This window comes from Camelus bactrianus, chromosome 30 (assembly GCF_048773025.1).
Source record: "Camelus bactrianus isolate YW-2024 breed Bactrian camel chromosome 30, ASM4877302v1, whole genome shotgun sequence".
In the NCBI taxonomy this organism is placed as follows: Eukaryota; Metazoa; Chordata; class Mammalia; order Artiodactyla; family Camelidae; genus Camelus; species Camelus bactrianus.
Genome location: NC_133568.1, coordinates 24318737 through 24342896, shown reverse-complemented (window position 1 = coordinate 24342896; position 24160 = coordinate 24318737). Strand labels below are relative to the sequence as shown.

The window sequence follows — 24160 nt, the reverse complement described above, 5'->3', positions numbered from 1 at the left end:
CAATATCAGGTTATAGGGGATTTGGAAATAAGACTGGTCCTACCTAACACAGGCATCACTTTTCTGGCAAAGTAGAACTGAAACTTGACATAGTTCTACCTTCATTCATCCTTCTAAGGGGTTTTATTTATATTTTACTCCCTACAGATGACACTCATATTTACTTTACTAAAATTTCTATAAACTGTTTCTTTTTCATCTGCTTAGAAAATTAAGGAAAATTTATTAGCTGATTCTATGTAAATTGCTTTAGTTCAGTTTTCATTGAGGATAAATTTGTTTTGAATATCTGTTATGACAATTATATACAGCTACATTTTCAATCCTAATGCATTTTTAATAACTTCCTTCAGCAGCTAGTAATTTGAATTTCAAATTTCTTTCTACCAAGAAGTAAAAAAAAGTATATACCATTTTATTGCAGTTTCATACAAAAATTGATTTATGCAGTAAGATCTCTCACAGTAAACATATCAAATGTCTAAATGAGACCATTAAGACTCATAAATTTTATAATATGTATGTTCCAGATAAAACATGTCATTAAGTTAAAGTTGCTAAAAAAATAATTGTATCCTTAGATTATTTTCCAGAAATCCCTCACTTAGGTTGGAAATATTTCATTCATTTGATTAATTTTTTTTATTATTGCTTTTGAGCACTGTGGCAGACTTTAGGGCATATCAAAATAACTGATTAATCAAAAGTCTAAAGTATTTAAACATTAACAAATAGAACAGTTTGGGAAATCCATAGGAGTCTATTTCTTTAAGCCATCTTGAAAATGAAATCTTTTTCCAATTCTGCAGATCCAATATTTGGACTGACCATTAATTACTCAAGGGAAAACAACGATTTTAAAAACGCCCACCTTTTCCATAAAGACATCTTTAGTTATCTGACCATTAGACGAAAATAAGAGAAATTTAGAGCGTCACCAATGTTCACTTCTGAACAAAAGAATTCATAATGATATGAATGGAAAAAGCCATGGGAAGTGATGGTTCAGTCTTTGATTTTGCAGGAGCAACAATATATTTCAGGAAAAAAACATCACAAACATTTGTGATTGTTTTTACTGCCTTGACGGTTGTCGGGCCTTGGAAGAATTATTCCCATCTGACCCCTGGGGAGGCCTTCTCAGCACCACTCACATCCCTGCCCCTATAGGCGGGGCAGCCCAGAGAAGGGCAGGACACACACGGTCTCCAAAGTTCCGTCTTCCCTCTTTCAACTTTGCAAATGTCAGTATTTTTGATAACTATTTTTGGCAAAATTAACAATTACCTCTTTAGAATTGTTACAGTTTTCAGTTAGGAGTACATTTAAAGAGTCTTGATAATTACTATACATTTTATAAATTTTACTGTTTAGGATTTAACATTTACTCTATTAGCAGCTCCTCATTTTAAATGGGTCTTTTCATAATTTTCTATCATTCCTTGAAATAGCCAGTCTTTTTTTCAGTTGAGTATCCACTTCTTGATTTGTAACTCTTGATAAATTCATAGTTACAATACTTGTGAAATATCTTAGATGTCACCATAAGGCTGGCACTAAAGTCTGTGCCTTTTAGAGAAAGGGGTTTTATTTTATACTGATTAGGCTTTTACAGAGAGGCATTGATATACACCCACCCTCACGTTCGTTCTACTCGATAGATTTCCTGGGCAACCACACTGTAATCTGGCTGCACTTCTAATTGTTTAATGAAATATATACGTGGATATATCACACGTAAATACCTCAAAATCTAGTATGCCAAGAATGACCTCATCACCCAGTCTCCGTGAACTGGGACCATTCATCCCTCACCCAGTCTTGAAAAGATACCAAGTCCTAGGTCTCTCTCTTCCATTTCCCCTCTATGTCATCACTTACTCTGTCTTTTTAATTCTACTTTACTTGGAAAATGTCACCAAAGTCTCTCTTTTCCTTTCATTTTACGTTTCTCCACTCAGGACGTTGTTGTCTATTTTGGGGAAGTGGGAATGTTTCATTATAATATTCAATTAAGTTGTTTCTCTGTATATAGTCTATTATCCTACCCATGCGATGTGATGTCACACAAATTATTTTTTTCTAAATATGTGCTTAAAGATATGAAAAATGATTTAAAACCCTTCACAACTGCTCCGTTGCTTAAAGATTAAACTCATGGGTAAGGAATTCATGACCCTTCACCTGCCCACTCAGCTCCCTAGAGCCCACCTTCCACCACTGCAGCCCTCCTTTCAGAGTTCACCAACAGATTCCTCAAATTCTCCTCAGCTAACCACGCAATGTGACTTTTCAGGACTTGTAATCACACTTCTTCTTCCTCATATAATGCATTCCTCTCCATTATTTTCTTTTGTCAAAACAGTTATCTTAAGAAGCCCCTTGACCTTCACCTTCTTTGGAAAGTCCTGACTTTGAGAGTCAGAATTAACTCTACCCTTACACTTGTATAACTGCACGTCATCATAGCTCATTATAGTTAGCTTTTTATAAAACTCACTTCCTAGGATTGTAAAATCTTAAAACAATAATGATAATGACCAGCATGTATTGACTGCTCCAAATACTGTTTTTAAAAGTTTTATGCCTCCTAACAGTCCTGGAGGAGAGGGGCAAATACTGTCCCCACTGGAAAAATAAGAGCATCTGTATCTTCTTCATCTTCTGGGCCTCATTCTCTGTCCTGTCCCTAGACATCACAGTCTCACAGAACCATGTATTATACTGAAATAGTATTTTGTCTGTTATACTGAATTGGCTTTAATACTTGCTTCCCAATACACAGGGCAGGTCTCTTTTCCTTTGTAGCATCATGGCAATTACTCAGGGGCAAAATGCACCTCTATGTTACTTATCTCACCCAGTGAAAGCAAATATTTACAGGGCAAGTTTTTACTTTAATTCTAGGAACATCCGAGCCACTTAATGGTAATATAATTTTGATGGCCAGGTAGAACAGATCACAGGTGAGTGATAAAGAGTCACATTACAGAGTAAGAGAAGAGATATAAAAGAGCATTTAAATAATGCTAGCTGAACATTCTAAGAAAAAAAAAAGTAAAAATCAGTGTCGTGGAGCTAGTTAAGACTGCAGGAAGAAGAGTAGTGAGGTTGACACAAATATTTTGGTTTGAAGGCCTAACAGACATTTGAAATTTAACGTGTACAAAGTGAAAGCTTCTAATTTTTTACCCAAAACCTGTAAGACGACAGCCACTGAAGCATTAGGCAAAACTAGCTAAAATAGAGTCAAAATAAGAGACTATTTACATACTTTCCTGAAAGAGGCCCTAAGATTTCTTATTACTGATGAGTCATTTCCAAATTATTCTTTCATATCAGGGCCGCTCTAATGTTATTTAGTTCACAATCACTGAAGGAAAAAGACAAAATAAAATTCCTGAAAGGAAATTTAAATCACTAGGAAACTGAATTAGCTTCCCAAATGCTATGAAGAATAAATTGTAGTAATAAAACCTTTAATCTTCCTAACACCGCCATGAGAGGAGTAAATGTTAGCTGTCACACACCCTGAATCTGGTTACCTAAGTGCTTTAGGAAATCTCGAGTTATAGTCAATGACACCTGTTCAGTTATTTATTAAAGGATGAATTATTCCTGTTCTCACTGTGCTCCTCCACATATCTGTTGTGACTTAATTTTAAGGCTGCAGAGAGAAAGCTCACAAACAAAAAGTGTGTATGTTTTTAAAAGTGTTAGTCATAGTTTTCTAACATTAATTTTTTTAACCTACTTGTAACTGCAGTCATTCTTTTCCTTCTTTGTTAAAATGAATGCTCTCTGGTTCTGGGAAAGACCAAACCCCGTCATTACACACAAGAACCTTCTCATCATCACATTCTCAGCCGACTAGATTATTCCCATTGGCATATAGGTGTGTTACAATAGATGTCATATTTGAAAAAAACGTATCTGCTATATATACATTGGCTCAATTTTACAGCCAAACGTCTTGAAAAAACTTGCCTGACTGGCGGCCCGTTTCTTACCTCTCAATATCGCGTAAACTACTCCAAGTGAAATAAGCACCCATATTTCACTGAAACAGCTCATGGCAAAGCATCCAAAGTCCTCTGTGTTGTAAATCCATGGTCCGTTTTCTGTCACTTTTCTCAATCTCTCAAAGTAGACATAGATGACCATTTGTTCAAACTTTTTAACACAGTTTTCTCTTGGTTTCCAATGGTTTACTCTTTTAAAACAATTTTTTTTTTTAATTTAAGTATAGTTGATTTACCACGTTGTATTAGTTTCTGGTATACAGCAAAGTGATTCAGTTATACATATATATATTCTTTTCCCTATTCTTTTCTATTATGGCTTATTACTGGATATTGAATATAGTTCCCTGTGCTATACAGTAGGACCTTATTGTTCATCTATTTTATGTATAGTAGTTAGTACCTGCTAATCCCGAACTCCTAATTCATTCCTCCCCCACCCGCTTTCCCCTCTTGTAACCATAAATTTGTTTTCTGTGTCTGTCTGTGAGTTTGTTTCCGTTTCTTACCCATGACATTTTCCCCAGAACGAGAACAAAATAATCCTAAAATGTATATGGAACTATAAAATATGATACCAATGGTTTCCTCTTAATGCTATTCTTCTCATTTTACTGCCTGCTGTCCTCAGATTTCTATTCTGGCTCCTCCCCCCTGCTAATGCTCTAAGTGTTGGAGTGTTAATTACCTCCTTTTTCTTCATTCTCTCCCAAGGACATTTTATCCAGTGCTACAGAATAAAGTACTAGAAATATGTCAATGACAGCCAAATGAATAACCATCAGCAACGTCCCCCACCCCCTGCACACATTTGTTTATCTAACTGACTACTTGACATTTTAGTCTGAATGCCTAATAGACATTTCAAATTTAAGTGAAAGCTTGTGATCTTTGCTCAAAGCCTCCTCTTCTTTCTTTCCCATCTTCATGAACTGTGCCATCCTTATCTCTGTTGCTCAAGTCTAAACTCGTAAACCGCCATGAAACCTACTTCTTACTTACACCCAACGTTTAATCCGTAAGTATGCCCTTGTACATTTTCACAAATCGTATCCAAGATTTGTCCTTGGACCTCCAACATCAATACTAACACAGTCATCAGAGAAACCATCACATCTATCCTAGAGGAGTAACAGCTAACATTTGCTACAACTTATCTGTCAAGTAAGTAGCTACACACTTAGCTATAAAACATCTAGTTATATTTAATCTCATTATATGGCGATAGTACCATTTATTCCTTGCAGTAATTCTCTTTGGTAGGCACTATCAACATCTTAATCTGTCAGAGAAAAATTAGGTACACAGAGGTTTAACAGCTTATGCAAGTGCACACAACTGTGAAACATGGAAGCTAGACTCCAGAGCCTACAATCTTACCCAGTGGGTAACATGGTTAAGGTTCCTTTTTATTCCAACTTTACTGCTAATCTATCATCAATACTTAACATTGGGTAGGTTTAAGCTATACAATGTAATAGATATCCATCCATCCATCTATCCATCTATATAGTGAAATGATTATCACAACAACGTTAGTTAACATGTCTATCATAACTGGTCAAAAGGTGGGATGAGTAATACTGAGGAGCACGGGGACCGCAGTTAACAATGCTGTATTATACACAACAGTCTGTTTTCTAGGATGAACTTTTTCCTTGTTAACTTTATTGAAGAATAACTTATACATGATAAGTTGCAACTATTTAATTAAGGGAACTGCTGAATGAGTTCTGCTAACTGTATGCACCGTTTAAACTACCACCACAGTAAATATAAAGAATGCTTCTACCCCCTCCCTAAGCGCCGTACGTTCACCTGCAGTGCATCCGTCCCTTTACGCCTCCCTCCAGACAGGCAACCGATGATATGACTTTTGTAATTACAAATATGGATTTGTGACTACAAATACAAGTATAATATTACACAATAGGTATTATTTTGGGTCTGATGTCTTTCAGTCAACATAACGACTCTGAGATTCATCTGCCATTATGTATATCAGTAGGTCCTTCCTTTCTATCATGTAGATGTATTCCCCTAATGCATGTGCCACAAGTCGTTTATTCATTGTCCTGTTTGCACTGTTTCCACTTTACGGCTATTCTGAACACGGCTACTATAAACATTTCTGTACAAGTATTTATCTGGGCATCGCTATTCATTTGGGGAGGAGGGTAAATTCCTAGAAGTGCCCAACAGTTTTACAAAGTGCTTATAAAATTCTACATTTCCATCAGTAATGTATGAGTTCAACAACTCTGGTTAGTTTCGGTCTTCATCATTTTAGCCACTCTAATGAATGAGTAGTAGTATCTTATTTTAGTTTGAATTTAAATTCTAAAGATAACTAATGATATTGAGCATCTTTTCATTTTCTTGTTTGCTGTTCATATATCTTATTTTGGAAAATATCTGTCCACATCTTTTGTTCATTTCTAAATACTGGGTTGCTTATCTTATTACTGAATTCTAAGAATTCTGGATACATGCTCTTTGTCAGAGAAATGTCTGCACATTTTCCCAGACTTATTTGCCTTTTTATTTTGTTAGCTGAATTGCTTGAAGAGAAAAAGTTTTAAATGTCAGTATGGCTCAGCTTACCTTTTTTTTTTTTTTTTTTTCTTACGGCTTATACTTTGTGTCCTGAGATATATTCGCTTATTACAAGGTGTAAAAAGTTTTCTTCTCTATTTACTACTGGGAATTTTACAGATTTGGCATTTAAATTTAGACCAATAATCTGTTTCGAGTTTATTATATGTATGGTGTGAGGTAAGGTCAATGTTCATTTATTACACAGACATCTAGTTGTTCTAGCACCATTAGCTGGAAAGAGTTTCTTTTCCTATTGACTTGTTTTTATACCTTTGTCAAAATGCAATTGACCGTATATGTCTGAGTTCATTTCTGACCTCTCTATTCCCTCCCACGGATTTACACAAATATTCTTTTGCTAAAGTTATACTATCAGGATTTCTATCACTTTATAGTAAGTCTTAAAATCTTGTCAACTTCCAATTTTGTTCTTCTTTATTAAAACTGCACTGGCTAATATAGGTCATACAAATGTCCATATAGAATAAGCTTGTTAATATCTTCAAGGAAAGAGTCCTGGAATTTTGAAAAAAATTATGCTACATATCAATTTTGGGAGAAGTGACATCCTAACAGTACTGAATATACCAATCTAAGAAAACTTAATATCACACCATTTATTTGGGTCCTCTCTTAATTTTCTCACCTATGTTCCATAGTTTTCAGTGCAGAGGTTCTGTCTGTGCTTTGTTGGCACTACTGCAAATTTAGTTCGTTTTAAAAATTTTAAATTTATCAAGTGTCAAATTGTTACTATCAAAAAATGCAAACTATTATAAAATATCATTCGTTAAATTCATTCATTAGTTCCGGCACTTGTTTTAAAGATGATCGGACATTTTCAACAATCATGTCACCAAGAACAGAAACAGTTTTCTTTCCTATAGGTTTTTGTTAGATGCTTTTTTCTGATTAAGGAAGTTCACTCTGTCCTTAATTTTATGAGCATTTTAAATCATAAATAGCTGTTGAATTTTGTCAAACGCCTTTCTGTATACGTTTAAAGGACCCTATGATATATTCTCTCTTTAATTCTACATTACATTGGTCAATTTTCACATGTTAAAACAACTTTGTATTTCTATCATAAATCTTACTTGATCACACGCTATCATTTTAATATGTTATTAAGTTAAATTTGCTAATATTTTGTTAAAATTTTTTGGTTTGCAGAGATATCGATCAGTCACTGTCCCCTCATGTCTTTGTGTTGTTGTGGTTTTCAGATAATATCAGTTTGATAAAATGAGTTGGAAGGAGCTTCCCCCTTTTCATATTTCCCTAAAGTATTTATGTAGATTCTTTCTTCTCCTTTAATATGTCATAGTGTTCACAGGTGAAATGATATGGATCTGAAGTTTTCTTGGTGGCAAAGTTTTAAACTGTAAGTTCAAACTTTTATTAGATCTTGAGCTCCTGAATGAGCCTGGGTAGTCTGTCTTTCAAGGAGTTTGTCCTTTTCGCTTAAGCTGTCAAGTTTTTTGAATTATATTTGCTCGCAATACACTCCTACCAGCCTTTTAACGTCTGTAGAATTTGTAGAGACAGCCCCTCTACTATTCCCCATCTTTGATTTCTTTTAATTCTTTTTTTCTCGATAAATTTGGTTAAGAGTTTATCAAGTGAGTGTTCTTTTGTTTGTGTCTGTATCTTTGGCAAAGAAACAGCTATTGACTTTACAAAGTTTCTCTACTGTTATTTTGGTATCTCTGTTGTTGACATTTTCTCCTACATATTGTCTCTTTCTAATGTGAAAACTGAAAGCTATACATTCCCCTCTGCTCACTGGTACCGCTACACTCCATACCTGCCAACACCTGCGCTTCTGCTGTCTTTGAGTTTAGAATATCGGCTCATAGCCTCTGTGACTTCATTGCCACTTTGATTATGACCTCCTAGAATACATTAATTCCCGAATATTTAGAGTTCACTTGATAACTTATTATTATTGATTTCTAATTTAAATCATCGATGGTCAGAGAACGTACTCTTTAGGACCTCAACTTTTTTCAATTTATTAAGACTCGTTCATATTGAATGAACTGATCTGCAGATGTGAGTCTTTTGCACTGGAATATAAGCTCTTGCAGGGCAAGGACTGTGCCTTGTGCATCTTGTATCCCCAGTGAGGAGCCCAGTGCCCGACATAAAGCAGACGTCTTGTACTTTCCTGTGTCTGAATTACTAATCCTTATAGGTGGTTCTGTTTCCAGTTTTCAAGTGAAAGATGGCAGAGTCATGAGCGCATGAACTCCAGGTGCGCTGGCTAGAGCGCGTGCAGCCGGGATGTGGCACTGACCAGCACGCGGGCATCCTGACTGGGAATCCACGGAACATATACTATACTCAGTCTTTCAAACTTTTACTCAAAAACTAAATGTCACAGTCTCACATTTCACAGCCTGGCAATTCCTTATTAGGTCAGGTTTAAAATTACTGCCCCAATCATAATCATGATATAAAATACCAATATGATTTCAGGCTACAAATAATTTTTCATGTTGTTAGAACCTGCATTACTGTGCTGGTTGTTTTTTGATACTCTATCTCAAATAGTCTTAAAGAGAGACATGTAAAATAAGAATTTTAAAATCCATGTACTAATGGGAAAACCAAACCCATGAGCTACTGTAAGTGGCTGGGCAGGACCGTACATTTGGACTCTCTGATAGTAAATCTATATTCACATATAGAATATTTCATACAGAGTTGAAGTAATTAACATTTTAAGTCTTATAATATAGGTTCAAATATAATACAAATGATTGCTAATTATTTGTGTAATAGGACTGGGTAGCACATTATGGTCAAATAATCTATTTTTTAATGGACTTTGTTTTTAAGAGCAGTTTGAAGTTCACAGCAATATTAAGCAGAAAGTGCAGAGACTTCCCTCCCGCCCCCTGCCCCCCACATATACACAGCCTCCTGTTATCAACATCCCCACCAGACGGTACACTTGTTGTAACTGATGAATCTACTTTGACACAACATAAATCACCCAAAGTCCGTATTTTACAATAAGGTTCACTCTTGGTGGTGTACATTCTGTGGGTTTGGACAAATTTATCATGACATACGTCCACCATTAGCATAGCATAAACGGTAGTTTCACAGCCTTAAAAATCCTCTGTGCTCTGCCTATTTATCCCTCCCACTCCCCTCACTCCTGGCAAGCATCCTATTTTTAATAAAAGAAGAAATCAGAACTATCTATCACATAAAATAAATTCCACAACCTCATTACAGTATCAGGGTAACTTACTCTGTATTACCAATGGTGAGGAATTAGAGTCTTCCCCGAGCTTACGTGTGGGCATTCTACCAGAAGGCAATACTGCGCCACGACTCTGCATTCTGATCATGAATTCTTCATACTGCTATCAAATACTTAGCTGTGTTTTGACTTTATCACCAAAGATAACATATTTAGCATAATTCTACGGTGATTTCTTGCTAAGTACCTTTAATTCTTAGGAAATTAATTCTTAGGAATATGCCACACCAGCACACATGAGGATCCCTTTCTTGTTATGCTGTAAACAGCAAGTGCTTTGTGCATTCACAGTATCATTAACACCGCTAACACCAGCCTCGATGGTTTTATCCCCTGAACATTGCCCACAGTTTAAATCAAAGTAACAAATGCACAATTAACCTGAACAGAGGGGAAATGCCTACTCAGCACCTTGGGAAATGATCTGGCTGAGTTATGAGTCATCTCATTCTGCAAAGTAGCAATAAAAATGAGTCTTTCATTTTGCAGAGGTACCACTGGCATTTACAGCAGATGATTAAAATAAAGGAGAAAAATAACTTGCATTTGATCAGCACAGGGACATTTTATCCCGGCTATGCATTTCTGCCTCTGCAGATTTCATCTGTCAACAGAAACATCTCCACAGTTGTTGCCAAGGGTCCAGTTATTCCCCAGAGATTCCAGAGACTGTGACTCACCTTATGAAAGTTTCTGAAATACGCTGCCTTTTCATCCGGAAATTTTTCTAGCCTTCTGGGTCCTTTACTAGATGCCTTCTTGAAAACCAGCCAGCATCGTCTGAAAATCTGAAAGCAAATAAAGGAATTCTATTATCTATCTTTTTATGTGAGTTTGCTACCATTAGGAATTTATCTACTCAGCTGATCCAGTGGGAGTAATTTTTTAAAACATACTTAACTGACAGAGAGAAGAAACTTGGGAAGTCATAGGCATGCTGGTCGTGAAAATTACAGTAAAGGTAAAAAACAACATTAAATACAAAAATGAAATTTTTTAGTGCACAGATTTTATGTTATGACATTTTCCAATGTATTGGCTTCTATCGTCTTTATAATCTGGGTATCAGCACCATATAAAATATTTATTCTCACTATCCTAGTGACAGACAACTCAGTTTTCCATGATAATGAAGTAACAGTTTACTAGGGTGAATACGCATGTTCATAAGGTTCAATTTTCTATCTTTGAAAAAATATCATATTTAAAAATTAACTTACAGTATTAATTAAAAAAAAAAACAAACCCAAATGCTCATATATTACTTTAGAAAATGAGAGAGATGTTTTTATAATGGACACATCTGTCTAACCCTTCTATACTTTTATAGTAACTGGTATTTACTAAATGCTTATTATGTGTAATACATTTTTGAATTTATAAATACTCTTAATCCTCATACCTACTATCTGGGGTCGGTTATCTCCATTTTAGGGTAAAGATGGTGAGAATGTCAGGATTTGAACACACATCTGCTGAATCACAGTGATTCAGCTTTGGTTAAAACAAAAGGCAGGGCTTCATATTGCACAAGCACAGACCCTCATTTCTGGACCTCACCCTTTTTTTACAGGACTGATTCCTACTGGCTCTTCAGACTGTCACCTCACGCCCACCGTATCACCCTCCCCCCACAGGTACGGTTAAGTCACAGCAATAAAATGAGTCTCTTTTCGACAACTGAAGAGGTCTAGAAAGGCAAATTCCCTAGTTCAAATTTTTATAGAAATGCGTATCTTTGCTGGCGTTTACGTTCTTTAGAGCCAGAAACTCACATCACCGTATTTCTCTTCTATTCCTTCATTTAAACTGCAAAGTTGCTGTACTGTTTTGTTTTGTAACTAACACAGGCTAGAGGATACAATTCCTTCGGCGTGGGCATTGTTTCTTACTCACTAGAAGACAGTGTGTCTCCTGCTGAAAGGCACTCTCGGAACCGTCACATGAAGCCCTCTCACTCTAAGGGCAGAATAAATACAAGCACCCAGTTTCACTTCACTCGCGGCACCTGTCCTGGCTCCTTCCCAGCGGCTCTGGGAAGCACACGAAGGACAGCCCGCCCTTCCAGCGCACGTGGGTGCATGGCTCCTTCTCTCCTTCCCCACCTGCTGGACGTGCGCCTCCTCCGTCTGTCACGAGATTCCTAACCACGCCCCTGGAAGTAGGGCGCTGAGCCGCTCCTCGGGAGCTCCCGCTGTGCCTTCCACATGCTCGCATTTCCCACCCTGTGTTCTAGTCGTTTACTTACTTGTTGGCCCCTTTCGGATCTCCACCCCCAAAGTAAAACAATACTTTAAAATACAGTATAAATATGGATAATACAACATCAGTGTATGGTTTGTTGGATTCCTCACCCCCCGTGAGATGCGATCTGGAGATGGGGCCTTTGGGAGGTAATTAGGGTTAGATGAGGTCATGGGGGGCGGGCCACAGGATGGGATTAGTGCCCTTATAAGAAAAGACACCAGAGAGCTTGCCCTCTCTCCATGCTGTCACAAGAAAAGAGGCCATGTGCGCATGCAGAGATGGGGGTCGTCTGCAGGCCAGGAAGAGGGCTCGCCCCAGAACCGGGCCATGCTGGCCTATGATCTTGGACTTCTAATCTCCAGAACTATGAGAAAATAAATGTCTGTTGTCCAAGCCAATCAGTCTCTGGCATTATGTTACAGCAGCCCAAGACGACGAAAACAGATACTTTTTTGATTTTATTAGCAAAGTAGCAGTAGTAGTGGTATTGTGGAAGTGAAAAAAAGTTACATGAATCTGAGTGGAAATTGGAGAGATCAGAGGCAATAAACACATCATTTGCAAAGTGGGATGCACATAGGTTATTAATATTTATATGCTGATTATTTATTAATAGTTCGTAATGCTAGCTGAGATAGGAAGACTCTCTCTGAACAGAATTGAGACCAGAAGCCCTGGTAATATGGTTTCTGTTCTTTCCTACAGAGGAATGCTCTCCCCCATACACTTTACTGCCATAGCTCAGGAACCATGGTGATGTCAAAGAAACCTGGTAATTTTCATGGAAATACACAAACATACTCACTGCAATGTCCCATCCTGTGTGACTACAGTTATCTTCTACCAAAGAGTCAGTTAAACATGAGTCAGAAAGCGTAAGTGTTCCCACTTAGGCATGCAACGATAATCATGTTATTTATCTAGCACCCATTCCTGAGATTTAACTTAACCAAAAGTCAGTTTAATGGGCCTGTCCCATCACAAGAGGTTAATCTGATGAACCTTAAACTTCAAATAGGATCTTGGTTAGAAACTTGGAAGAATTTCTAATTATAGGAGTTGCCAAACCTGAGTGTCCATTACATGAAACGGAGTCACAGAAACTTTGTTTCTAGAGATTTTAAAGAACACTGGAGACAGTGGCATATCTGGGACAGCTTATATTTGTGTCCCATCTGGAAGCAAGATACTGTATTAATGAGAACTTGGAGTATAGAATCCAATTATTTATGTATGACTGTGTATCAGAGAATCATATCAAGACAACAAACAAACAATAAGCAAAGCCCATTCAGAAACAGTTACTGCCGGCTTAGGCCATGAGAAAATTCAATTACTTAAGTCCTGGGTCTTCTTCCTCTCACACAATGTGTGCAGCACTACTGAAAGACACACTTTGGTTTTATAAAGAGCAGTTAACACACAGGATTAAGCTTAATACACTGATGAGTTTCACTTTAGCTATCTTTTCAATATAGATATGAGCTTTCAATACTGGCTTGTATTTAATTGCTGTCAAATATATTTCAATACTAGAATTACTCATTCATTCAAAAACATATTTGAGAGAACTATGTTCTGTCAATACAGTACTAAAAAAAAAAAAAAATACAGGTTAAAAAAAAAACACTGTTAACAGTAACAATAAAAAAACCCCAAACCTTTCTGCCTTTACAGAAACAAAGGTTCTACCTCTTGGAATTTCCATTTCAATGGGGTAGGCATGTGATAAGTGCAATTGTAAACAGTATTTTTCAGTGGTGCTACACGCCCTGGAGAGAGGATGAGGGGAGGCTCATCCACAAGCGTACATTTCAGCATTAGAGGAAGTCTGCAGTGATGCAGACAAGTGGGGAGAGAGTGCTTCAGTAACACAGAACTGCAGGAGCAAATGCCCTCACACAGGAGCTTGCCTGAACCGTTATTCCAAGAACTGCAGGAGGACAGTGCGGAGGGCAGAGAGAGAGGGTGGTGGGAGGTAAGAGAAGAAAGATATGGGAGATCCAGGTTAGGAAGGTTCTTGGCTTTAAGATTTAAATCAGATCCATCAACTCTTCCTCTAAGTTAAGGGAAATGTTCTTAAGTAAACGGAAATCTCAGCAAATTTAAGATTTTAAAATTTTACTGAAATAACATTTTAAAAATAGTTACATAGGGTCAGGAATATTGGGTATTTCAGGTTGATTTCTATTAAAGGCCTAGATTTTTTTTTTCAAGCCACATGTCTCGAAAATGCAAGACTTGCAGTTGTCAACTGCAACATCTACAGTTCTGTGGCTGTTGCCCACCCAAAGTGCAGACTGCCAGAATTAAACACCCCCACTGAAGGCCTTCCTTTGTACATACTTGCAGCTCTGGATACAGTTTACAGGCTGCTGAGTTCACTGAAATAAAGGCAGTAGCTTTCTGATAAATGTAAAACCCAAAGGGTTTTTCTCCACCTGTGGACTGATTAGAAATACTTAAGAATACAAGAGCTAAGAAAACAGATAAGCGTGAACGAAAAATACTGCAGACCATATCAGTAAGCAAAGAATGCTGAAGCCATCAAGTCATCAGCAGCTGCCGCCACCCCCCAGGGAAGACAAGCCCGCAGCCCGGCCTCTGCAGCCACTCACAGTGGTGCACCCTGAGGGGACGCAGAATAAGAAAGGACAGGACACTGGCCCTAGATGGCTGGGTGCTTGTCAAAGGAGTGAATTCAATGAGCCCAAATGTTTGCTTCCTCCCATACATAGAAAAGCACTAAATTCTTTAACTTGAGATGCCTGGTTTTCTTTAGTTAACAAGTAATCTTTTAATGTTCCAACTACCTGGTTTTTGTTGTAAAGCTCCTATATGTCCTAGCTCCTCCCCTACCTCTTCGGAGCAGTCCCTCAGACCGATCTGAGAGGCTGTCATCTCAGGCTGAGTCCTCAGAATTGTCCACCGAATAAAACGTAACTCTCAACTTTTAGGTTGTGCATTTATTTCAGTCGACAGAAGCCAAAGATAACTTTAAAGGCGTTATAAGGGTCACTAGGCAGCCCATAATGAGAAAAGGCAAAGGGTGTATTTCTGAGGATATGGGATGCAAATGTATTGTCTTAAACATCTACAAGTCTAAATATATTTATTTTTACCTGTAACTTAATTTAGCAAAAAAATAACTTGTATCTCATAAAGTATAAGAACTCATCACTAATTCAAGGATTGTTCTGATTTAACTGTTTCGAAAATATTTCTGCTGGCCATTTCTGTTTTAGGTTATACAATCTGTGACTGAAAAAAAAGTAGAGGTAGAAAGGGAGGCATTAAGCATGAGAAGAAGTGGAGGCAGACTGTCATTTTATGTGTATGGATACACATTTATATTTATACATAAATGTATTTGCACTTATGTCTATTTGATTTTTAAAGATTTCAGTTTACATATGTATATAAATAATATACATAAATATATACACTTCTATCTCTGTATAAATGCCCATCTATTTAAATATGAAACAAGAGACCCCAGAATTAAATACTTCTTTTTCTTCTCTTTGGAGAATAAAGTTCAGTTTCACAAAAGAAAGTTCTCGCCAATTTTGGTAACTCAAGACCTTTGCATCACTCACCACTGTTTAAGGCAAAATATGAAGATTGCTATCCTTTAACATTGAAAAAATGCTTAGAGAGCACTATGTATATTTTATTTTTTCTCATTTCATGGTTGAAAGACCAAAATAAATGTGTTTCTATTATCTTGCTTTCTCTTTATCTTAATAACACAGAAGAACGAATGGAAATTCACAAAAGGCAAACTATGATTCCCAAATTCTCACCAGTGGCAATTGTTGAGAAGGTCAAGTTGTTTTTTTGTTTTGTTTTGTTTTCCACTTGAATATATATGTAGTTCTGTCTACTGCTTTTGTCTACCAGGCCATCAACAAAATAGCGGGAAAGAACACACACATGGTTTAGAGTCACAGCCAGAAATGAAACGCTTCACAGCGGCAGCAAGTTTTAGGTCGAGAGTGTGAAATTGACATCATTATCATGAGCATGAAAACTGGTTGCAGAGCAGACCTGCTGAGCAGTAACCCAAGCAGGTGGCAATTTTTAGCAACAGTCTCAGCACTTCTGGAAGGGTATTTACCATTACTCTCTTCCTGCGCCCACCTCTCAGAGATCCCAACACTGACATGACAGAGAACAAACTACCCGTTCTCTTTGCTCAAGATTTCCAGAAGAGAACCATGTCTTCTGGGTTTTAGTTTAAATCAGAATATTCTTTGGCTCTATTCAACTTATGCTTTTAAAATTGACGTTGTTTTATGTTCATCAGTTGTAGAGATGAAACTCGATAATCAGCAAAAACTACATTTCCAGGTACAACCAGTGTGTTTCTGTTTTAGGAACCCAGTTAGTAGAAGGTTCAGTAAGTCAAAGTCAAATGTCCAAATCAAAGCCTGGAATAGTTCCTCTTCAGTTTACTTCTTCCTCTGAGTTTTTTATTTCCTCGATTTGTTAAGCATGTTTTTGGTCACACAAGCTTCAAATCTCGGCGCCGTCATTAATTCCTCCCTTTACTTATACCATACCAAAATCTATGGGCAAAATCCAAACAACAAACAAAAACAAACAAAAAGCTACAAAAGAAATAAAGAATTAAAATAGTAGTAGGCCTTAAAAATCAAACAGAATTTTCATTTGATGAGCAGAAAATGGAGCCAATGATCAGTTTTATTAAGGGAGTGATAGTATGGAAATACTATTTAAAAAATATTAGATCAGAGGCAGGGTTAATGATAACTATCACAATAGAAAAATTTCACTATGTAATTCACACCATAGGAGGAGGTTAGAACTCTGCCAATGTTGAGGGCAATGGAGAGAGAGATGAACCCAAGATAAAAAATAGTACAGGAAAAAATTGAAATTCACAATAAACTCAAAACAAGTGAAGATTTAAAGATGAGTTTTTATACCTACCTAACTACATGAATGACGGTATTTATGCAATTATAAGGAAACCTAAGAAATGAGTTTAGTTTTAGGTATACTGAGTTTAATATGACATTTAAATAATTGCATTACCAAAACTGCTTCTGACAAAGTTATAATCTGCATTCTTCCTGTAAAATGCATACTTTTCAGACTACTTCAGAATAATTTCTATTAACTATATTTTCTTTGGGAAAACATTATTTTACTTCGGTTTGCAGATGTAAATTTACAGACTCACCCAGTGTTGATTCTTCCCTGGCTACTCAGAGTCTAGTGCTTTTTTGAACATCTAGTGCCTCTTTCAAACCTTGAGGTTAAACAGATTTAAAATATGTAAGAAGCAAACACATTTCCATTACTTCTGTTTGAAATCAGTATACCAATTTGACTTAAGTCCTTATACCTCACCTTCTGAATTGTCTTGAATGAAATGTTTAAACCTAAAACAGAATTATTCCATGCCTCTAGTAATCCACTGCTCTTTAAATGTAATGATATTTCCAGATGTTGGTCTCAAATGAGGGACTTAAACTAAGGTGTCAACTGACGACAGATGTGAGTTTTCTGGCAATAAACTCGATTATAATTGAAGTTACTGGTTTCATTTCAATTGACCATGCTACCAGATTTGGTAATGAACTTAAGGAATTACTAAAATGTCAATCGTAAGTGAAACTTTGTAATAGTCTTAAAGAAATCCCAGAGCTTGTAGGGTTAGTAGTTACTAATAATTAAATTCTCTTTTTTACATAAGTACTGCATACAATACGTTATCATACATATACCCAGAGGGAACCTTAATTCTAAAAGATACATGCACCTCAATGTTTACAGCAGCACTATTTACAATACATGGAAGCAACATAAATGTCCATTGACAGATGACTGGATAAAGAAGTTGTGGTATATTTATACAATGGAATACTACTCAGCCATAAAAAAGAATAAAATAATGCCATTTGCAGCAACATGGATGGACCTGGAGATTGTCATTCTAAGTGAAGTAAGCCAGAAAGAGAAAGAAAAATACCAAATGATATCACTCATATGTGGAACCTAAAAAAAAAAGACAAACCTATTTACAAAACAGAAACAGACTTACAGACATAGAAAACAAACTGATGGTTGCCAGAGGTAAGGGAAAGATAGGGAGTTCATGATTTGCAGATACTAACTACTATATGTAAGATGGATAAATAACTTCTTTCCGTATAACACAGGGAATTATATTCAGTATCTTATAGTAACTTATGGTTAAAAAGAATATGAAAACGAATATATATATGTTCATGTATGATTTAAGTATTGTGCTGTACACCAGAAATTAACACATTGTAAACTGACTACACTTCAGTAAAAACATATTTTTAAACAATACTAAAATAAAATAAAATACCATCTAAGAAATAAAACATTTAGGAATTTAACAACAAAAAATAAAGTTGGGAAAACTTACATCAAGCTAAGAAGAAAGACTGGATTGCTCCAAGGGTGAAAGCCTGGGCCTAGGGAAAAAAGGATGCTACCAACAAAGAAATGTTGTCTAGTTCTTTATTTTCTGTCTATGTTGTCAATTTTTGTTTTTTGTCTATTTTTTGAAGTCAACCGTGAGTGGGAAACACCCCTTTTTCTTTCCTCCCTCAAACCTACCCTGTCTCACTTGTTCTCTCTATACCTAAATCACAGAGAAATGTATTTGAAATATCTGTAAGACAGTCTTTGCTCTTCAGAACTGGAAACCAGCCGGTAAAGGAGAATTACCCATTTATTCTGAAACACTGCATATTTCAGCACAGTTGCAACATTTCATGTCTAAAAACTCAAGTGATGAGAGAGACCAAAGAAGATGACTGAAAAGAAGAAGGAAAAAGAGGAAGTGTCTGAAATGTGCTTTCCTTCTTCTGAAACCTATGGAACCTAAGGCCCATAGGAGGCTTGTCTGTGATTAAACCAATGAAGAACTCTTTAATGCTCGGTTATAAATAAATGTTTGTTCCCAAATGGACTGTTTTGGAAATACCCTTTCAGACAAGCTCTGTATCCTTTCATTTCAGGGACACAAATCTTGTGCAGTAATAAGTGATTTTTTTAAAAAAAAAAATCAAGAATAAAAGAAAATGTCAAGATCTAAACTAAATGGTATTTGAGAGTATGGGCTCCTTGAAGCCTTAGTTCTAATCCACGCTCTGTACCTCAGCAGAAGCTTCTGGCATCATAGCATGAGAGAGATATGAAAGCTTCAGGAGTTCGAAAGCTCAGAGAAGAACTAACTTAAAGCGTGACTGATTTCAAATATATACAGCTCACTTGAAACGCAATGTCTCAAGTGAAAGGTTTCACTCAGAAAAGAAAATTAATTTCTTTGCAAAAAGTATCCAGTGTTTCTTATCTATTTCACATTTTTATTTCTTTTATTTTCCGTAATTTAATTTTGGCTGCTGTTTTAAAAATGTACTGGCTTTCTGTTTAGAGCTACATAATTAGATCTGGATGCTCTGTATCTGTTTTAGTATTATTTCAATCTTATGGTTTAATCTGACTTTTTCTCTTTGATCAACATTGCGGGCATCACTTCAATCAGGTAGCAGCAGTAATTTTGACTTTCAATATTAGTAACTAGTACCTTAAGTTCTTATTTATGTCCCCCACTGTTCTGAGGAATTGACAATTATTAACGTAATTTAAAACACACCAAAACCCAATGAGGTAGGCAATGTAATCATCACTGCTTACAATATGGGACACTCAGGCAGGAAAATTAAGTAACTTTAAAGTCTGGCCCAATTCTAAATTATTGCTACAGTTTCCTAAGTTGGCTTTTTCCCTCTGCCTTCTCTCTAAACAATTCTGCACATCACCATCAAAATAATCACGCTAATGTTTTCTTAATTCTCTGGCATATCTGATGGATTCTGCTTGCTTGTCAGGTACAAGCCTAGCATACAAAGCCTTCCACACCATTCCTATCCAGCCTCTCTCCACCCACCTCTCTCCCACTTCCTTTTATTCAAATCAAGCCATCTAGAGACTCAGAACCCCTTGCCAAGGTGTTTTTAACCATTTTATTGAGGTGTAATGCACACAAGAAAAATTGTGTATATTTAAGCTGTACAACCTGATGTTTGGTGTATGTACACGTTGTGAGATGATCACCATAGTGCAGCTAATGAATGTATCTGTCACCTCATAGAGCAAATTGCAAGAATACATTATTGTTAAGTATAATCACAACACAGTACATTCAATACTTTCTTTGGGCCTCTAGATATCCTGATATCTGGTCAACCTGATTAATTTTTCCTCAACATAATACTTAGGTTTCAAGGAAGGAAACTTTGGGCAGATCAAGGTGGCCTGCTCATATTTTCTTGGATCTCCATAAAGAAACACTAGAACCATAGAAAAGAACTTTGAAAATTGGTTCCCACTACAGGATTGAGGGGTAGAGTCTACAAAGATGAGGCTAGGAGAGAAACTTCTCAATTTATGAAGTATATGCCAGTAATATTCCTCACCTACCTAGTAAGGAATATTAAAATATGATCAGTAAGTGTTTAATGTTTCACAGAGAGATTTTGGCTTTTAGAAGAAAATTTATATGGACATTCATTGAAGGCTTCATGGTCAAACCTCCATTTTAGGAGGGCTGACTGGCAGTGGGGTGCTGAGTAGCTTGATGAAGAAAAGCATGGGGCAGGAAGATCGCTTCGTTGGCTTTACTTCTAACAACAGCTGACACTTACTAAATTAATTTGCTGTGTCAGGCACTCTTTCATTTAGCCCTCACACCAATATTGTATAGTAATTACTATTACTTCCATTTTACAGATGAAGCAACTGAGGCTCAGAGAAACTGTCAACTAGCCTAGGAGGACCAAGGATAGCATTTTGCATGTGGGAGAGTGGAGAGAGGGTAGGGGAAGAGGAAGCAGGGGAAGATGGATATTTAAAGGGAAATGGAGGAAGGGGATTCTGAGGAAGACGATCAGAATGCGGTAACAGGAGTAACTGGAGAGTTAAGTACCAGTAATGAAGACAGCAGGAATATACAGGATGGTGTAGGAACAGAGAAATCAGTCCTCCAAGGTGCCTATTTTAGCTACTCTTACTGAGGAAAATAGAAGGCAATGTGCAGCCTGCTTACAAGAAGCGACACTAAAAACTAGACACCAGGCCCACGGTGGTCTCTATTGTAACACGAACACTATAGGACTTGCCTATCTTTCTCCTCGCTCTTTTCATATTCATCTTCCATGTAGGTTCTCATATATCAAAATAACATTTCCATCCTCAAAATGCATTTTTCCAAGCAACAAGATACATGGAAAAAGAACTATTTACCTAGTTTTTCAATAAAATAATGATAGCCCTGGAACTTTATAGTATTTGTCACATGTCACAATCCCAAAACATCCAATTGAATACAGCAGGTTTATTGTAAAACCTCTGCTTCGAGACAAGTCCTTTTAAAAAATCCTTCAATCATTCCTCTAGAAAAAAATCACAATATGAAAAGCTTTCTAAGGAGCTTATTTTTACCAGAAGCCTTATCTCTGCTACATCTTGAAAATGCTGGATTATACTGTCAATACACTTTTAAGACATATTGTTATAAAAACCACATAAAAGCAGAGAAAATTCCCTCTGCAAAAGAGGCTTTATCGGCATCCTGGCCAGGTAACTACTGATGATGTCTCTGAAATGTATTTGCCAGACAGAGTTCATAAATCAGTCCCTGTTCAAAAGCACAGAATCAGAACAGGAGTAGAAGTTCGCATATTCGTGTAAAATTAACATATTCTTCCAGACATAAAGGGATAATCCAACTCTTATCAACAGGTCTTACTCAGAGTAAGTGCTCAGTCATTAGCTGAGGGTACAGATCCCTAAATACAATTCAATCAGCTCAACAAGCATTCACAGAGTGCTTACGATATGCCACTGTGCCAGGCACGGAGCACTATGATAATGAACTTGCTGCCTAGTGGGGCAGCCCAGCATGCAAAAAGTAAGTTCAGACCACTGAAGAAAGCAGCACAGTAGTGATATTCCCAGAGTGCACTGAGACAAAGAGGGGCAGGCAACACCGCCTGAGGAGGAAAGGCAGAACGAAGCAAAGCCGATTACAGTGAGGCTGAGTCAACCCGGGCAATAGCAGAGGCAGAACGCAGGCCTTTCATAAAATCAAAGTGAAATATGAACCATTTTATCTGCGGTTATTAGAACAGGATTTAAATCCTTCTTTCCTGGGTGTTAATGTGTATATTCTCCTGTCTGCATGACAATTTTCATGAATTAATTTAAGATACGTGAAACTAGTCCCTCATTCATTCAATCACTAACCAGCTAAGTGATACTGGACAGCTTTCTGAACCACTAAGGCTTACTTATTTCCCTCCTGTAAAACGAAGGAGCTGAACTAAATCACTATTAGGAATCCTTTTAAAACAAAAAATATTGAGATACATTGTGGATATATTAATACATGTGAATACATAGGCTGTATTTCTACCATTTACTGTTCAAGAATGATTAAGAATAATGTAATGATTTTTATAAAAATAATGACATCTATAGTAACTATAAAAATTTCAAACACTATAAAATGCAAAAAGAAAGTCTTCTACCAATCAGAAATAACTATAATTAATAAAATAACCAACATTCTATATAGATTCTCTCTTCATATACCTATATGAATGGATGGTCAGAGATAATGTTACAACAATGAGATGTTCAGTAAAACTATGTTTAATAAGAGCAAAACATTCATTTTACTCCTCTGATTTAACAATACGTATTTAGTAGGCTGTATTTCATTAGTCCTGTTTTTACATATCCAGTTCTGTGGCATTTAATTTACACTCTAACTGCTAATAACTGACTAAATTATGTAAAGATAAATGTACTCAATGCTTATTAAACTCTTTTACCAAATATTCTCTATTCTGGAGGTCATTACTCCCATGCATTTTTTCAGTGGACCTGATTTTACTGCCAAGCTATTTGCTCTAAGAAATGTTTGTAGGTGTATTCCTTGAATTCTTACATCCTTGGATACCATCACATGTCTTCTTAATATTTATTGGCTATTTGGCTGGATTAAATTTCTTGCTAAATGCTTGATTCTGTGAGACCTTACAGACAACTGTGCTAATTACGTAGATATTGAGTCTGGCACTGGTCTCTTTCTATGTCATTTCCATTTATTTTTGGCAGGATTTGGTACTTCATTATTATTTTTAAAGAATCCTTTCTAGGTGTTATAATTCCTAAATATTTCATGTTTAAGAAAGTATGTCTATTACATTGATATTTGGATAGTAATTTGGCCAAGGACAACGTATTTTGGGTAACATTTTCTATCACTCAGAACTTTGTAGGTACTGATACAACATTTTCTGGAATCCAAAGCTTTATAGGAAAATTTTAGGCTCATCTGAATGATCCCATTGTAAATCATCTTTTCTGTTTAGAAATCTGAAGAATTCTAGGTATTTAGTTTTTAATAATAGCCTAAGAAAAAGTAGAAACACTATATTTAATTTAAAAACACAGAGGTAATACCTTTAAAATCAGAAGCATGATGAGAATGTCCATTATCATATAAGTATTATATATTATGCCAAACAAATTAATTAATCAAGAAAAATGAAAAAAACTACATTAGGGTTAAGAAAATGTAAAAAAAAAAATCTGTGATTTTTATAGAAATTATATTGCCTATATTAAAAAAAAAAGTGAATCCATATCAAATTCTTAAAATTATAGTGATTTCAGCAGGTCAGCCAACCACAAGATCAACATACAATAATCAAGTGCTTTCCTATTCACAACAAAGATGTAGAAAATATGTTTTGCAGTGGCACTGAAAATATAAGACAGAATAAATCTAAGAAAAAGTGATTAACATTAGTATGGAGAAAACATGTAACTTTTTTTTGCAAGACACTACAGCACTAAGGAAAGCAAGAGACATGTGAGCAGTCTAATGATTCACCTGGATTCTCTTCGCACTAATCTAGGAATGAAATTTCAACCCAAG

General features: G+C 36.3%; 1 protein-coding gene across 1 annotated transcript in view; it reads right to left on the bottom strand.

Moving 5' to 3' along the window:
* DOK6 (docking protein 6) overlaps positions 1-24160 on the bottom strand; it is a 277534-nt gene that overhangs the window by 183215 nt on the left and 70159 nt on the right. Inside the window, exon 2 of the mRNA XM_074355477.1 lies at positions 10578-10685. Within this exon, the coding sequence (XP_074211578.1) occupies positions 10578-10685 (108 nt within the window). The remainder of the gene's footprint in view (positions 1-10577; positions 10686-24160) is intronic.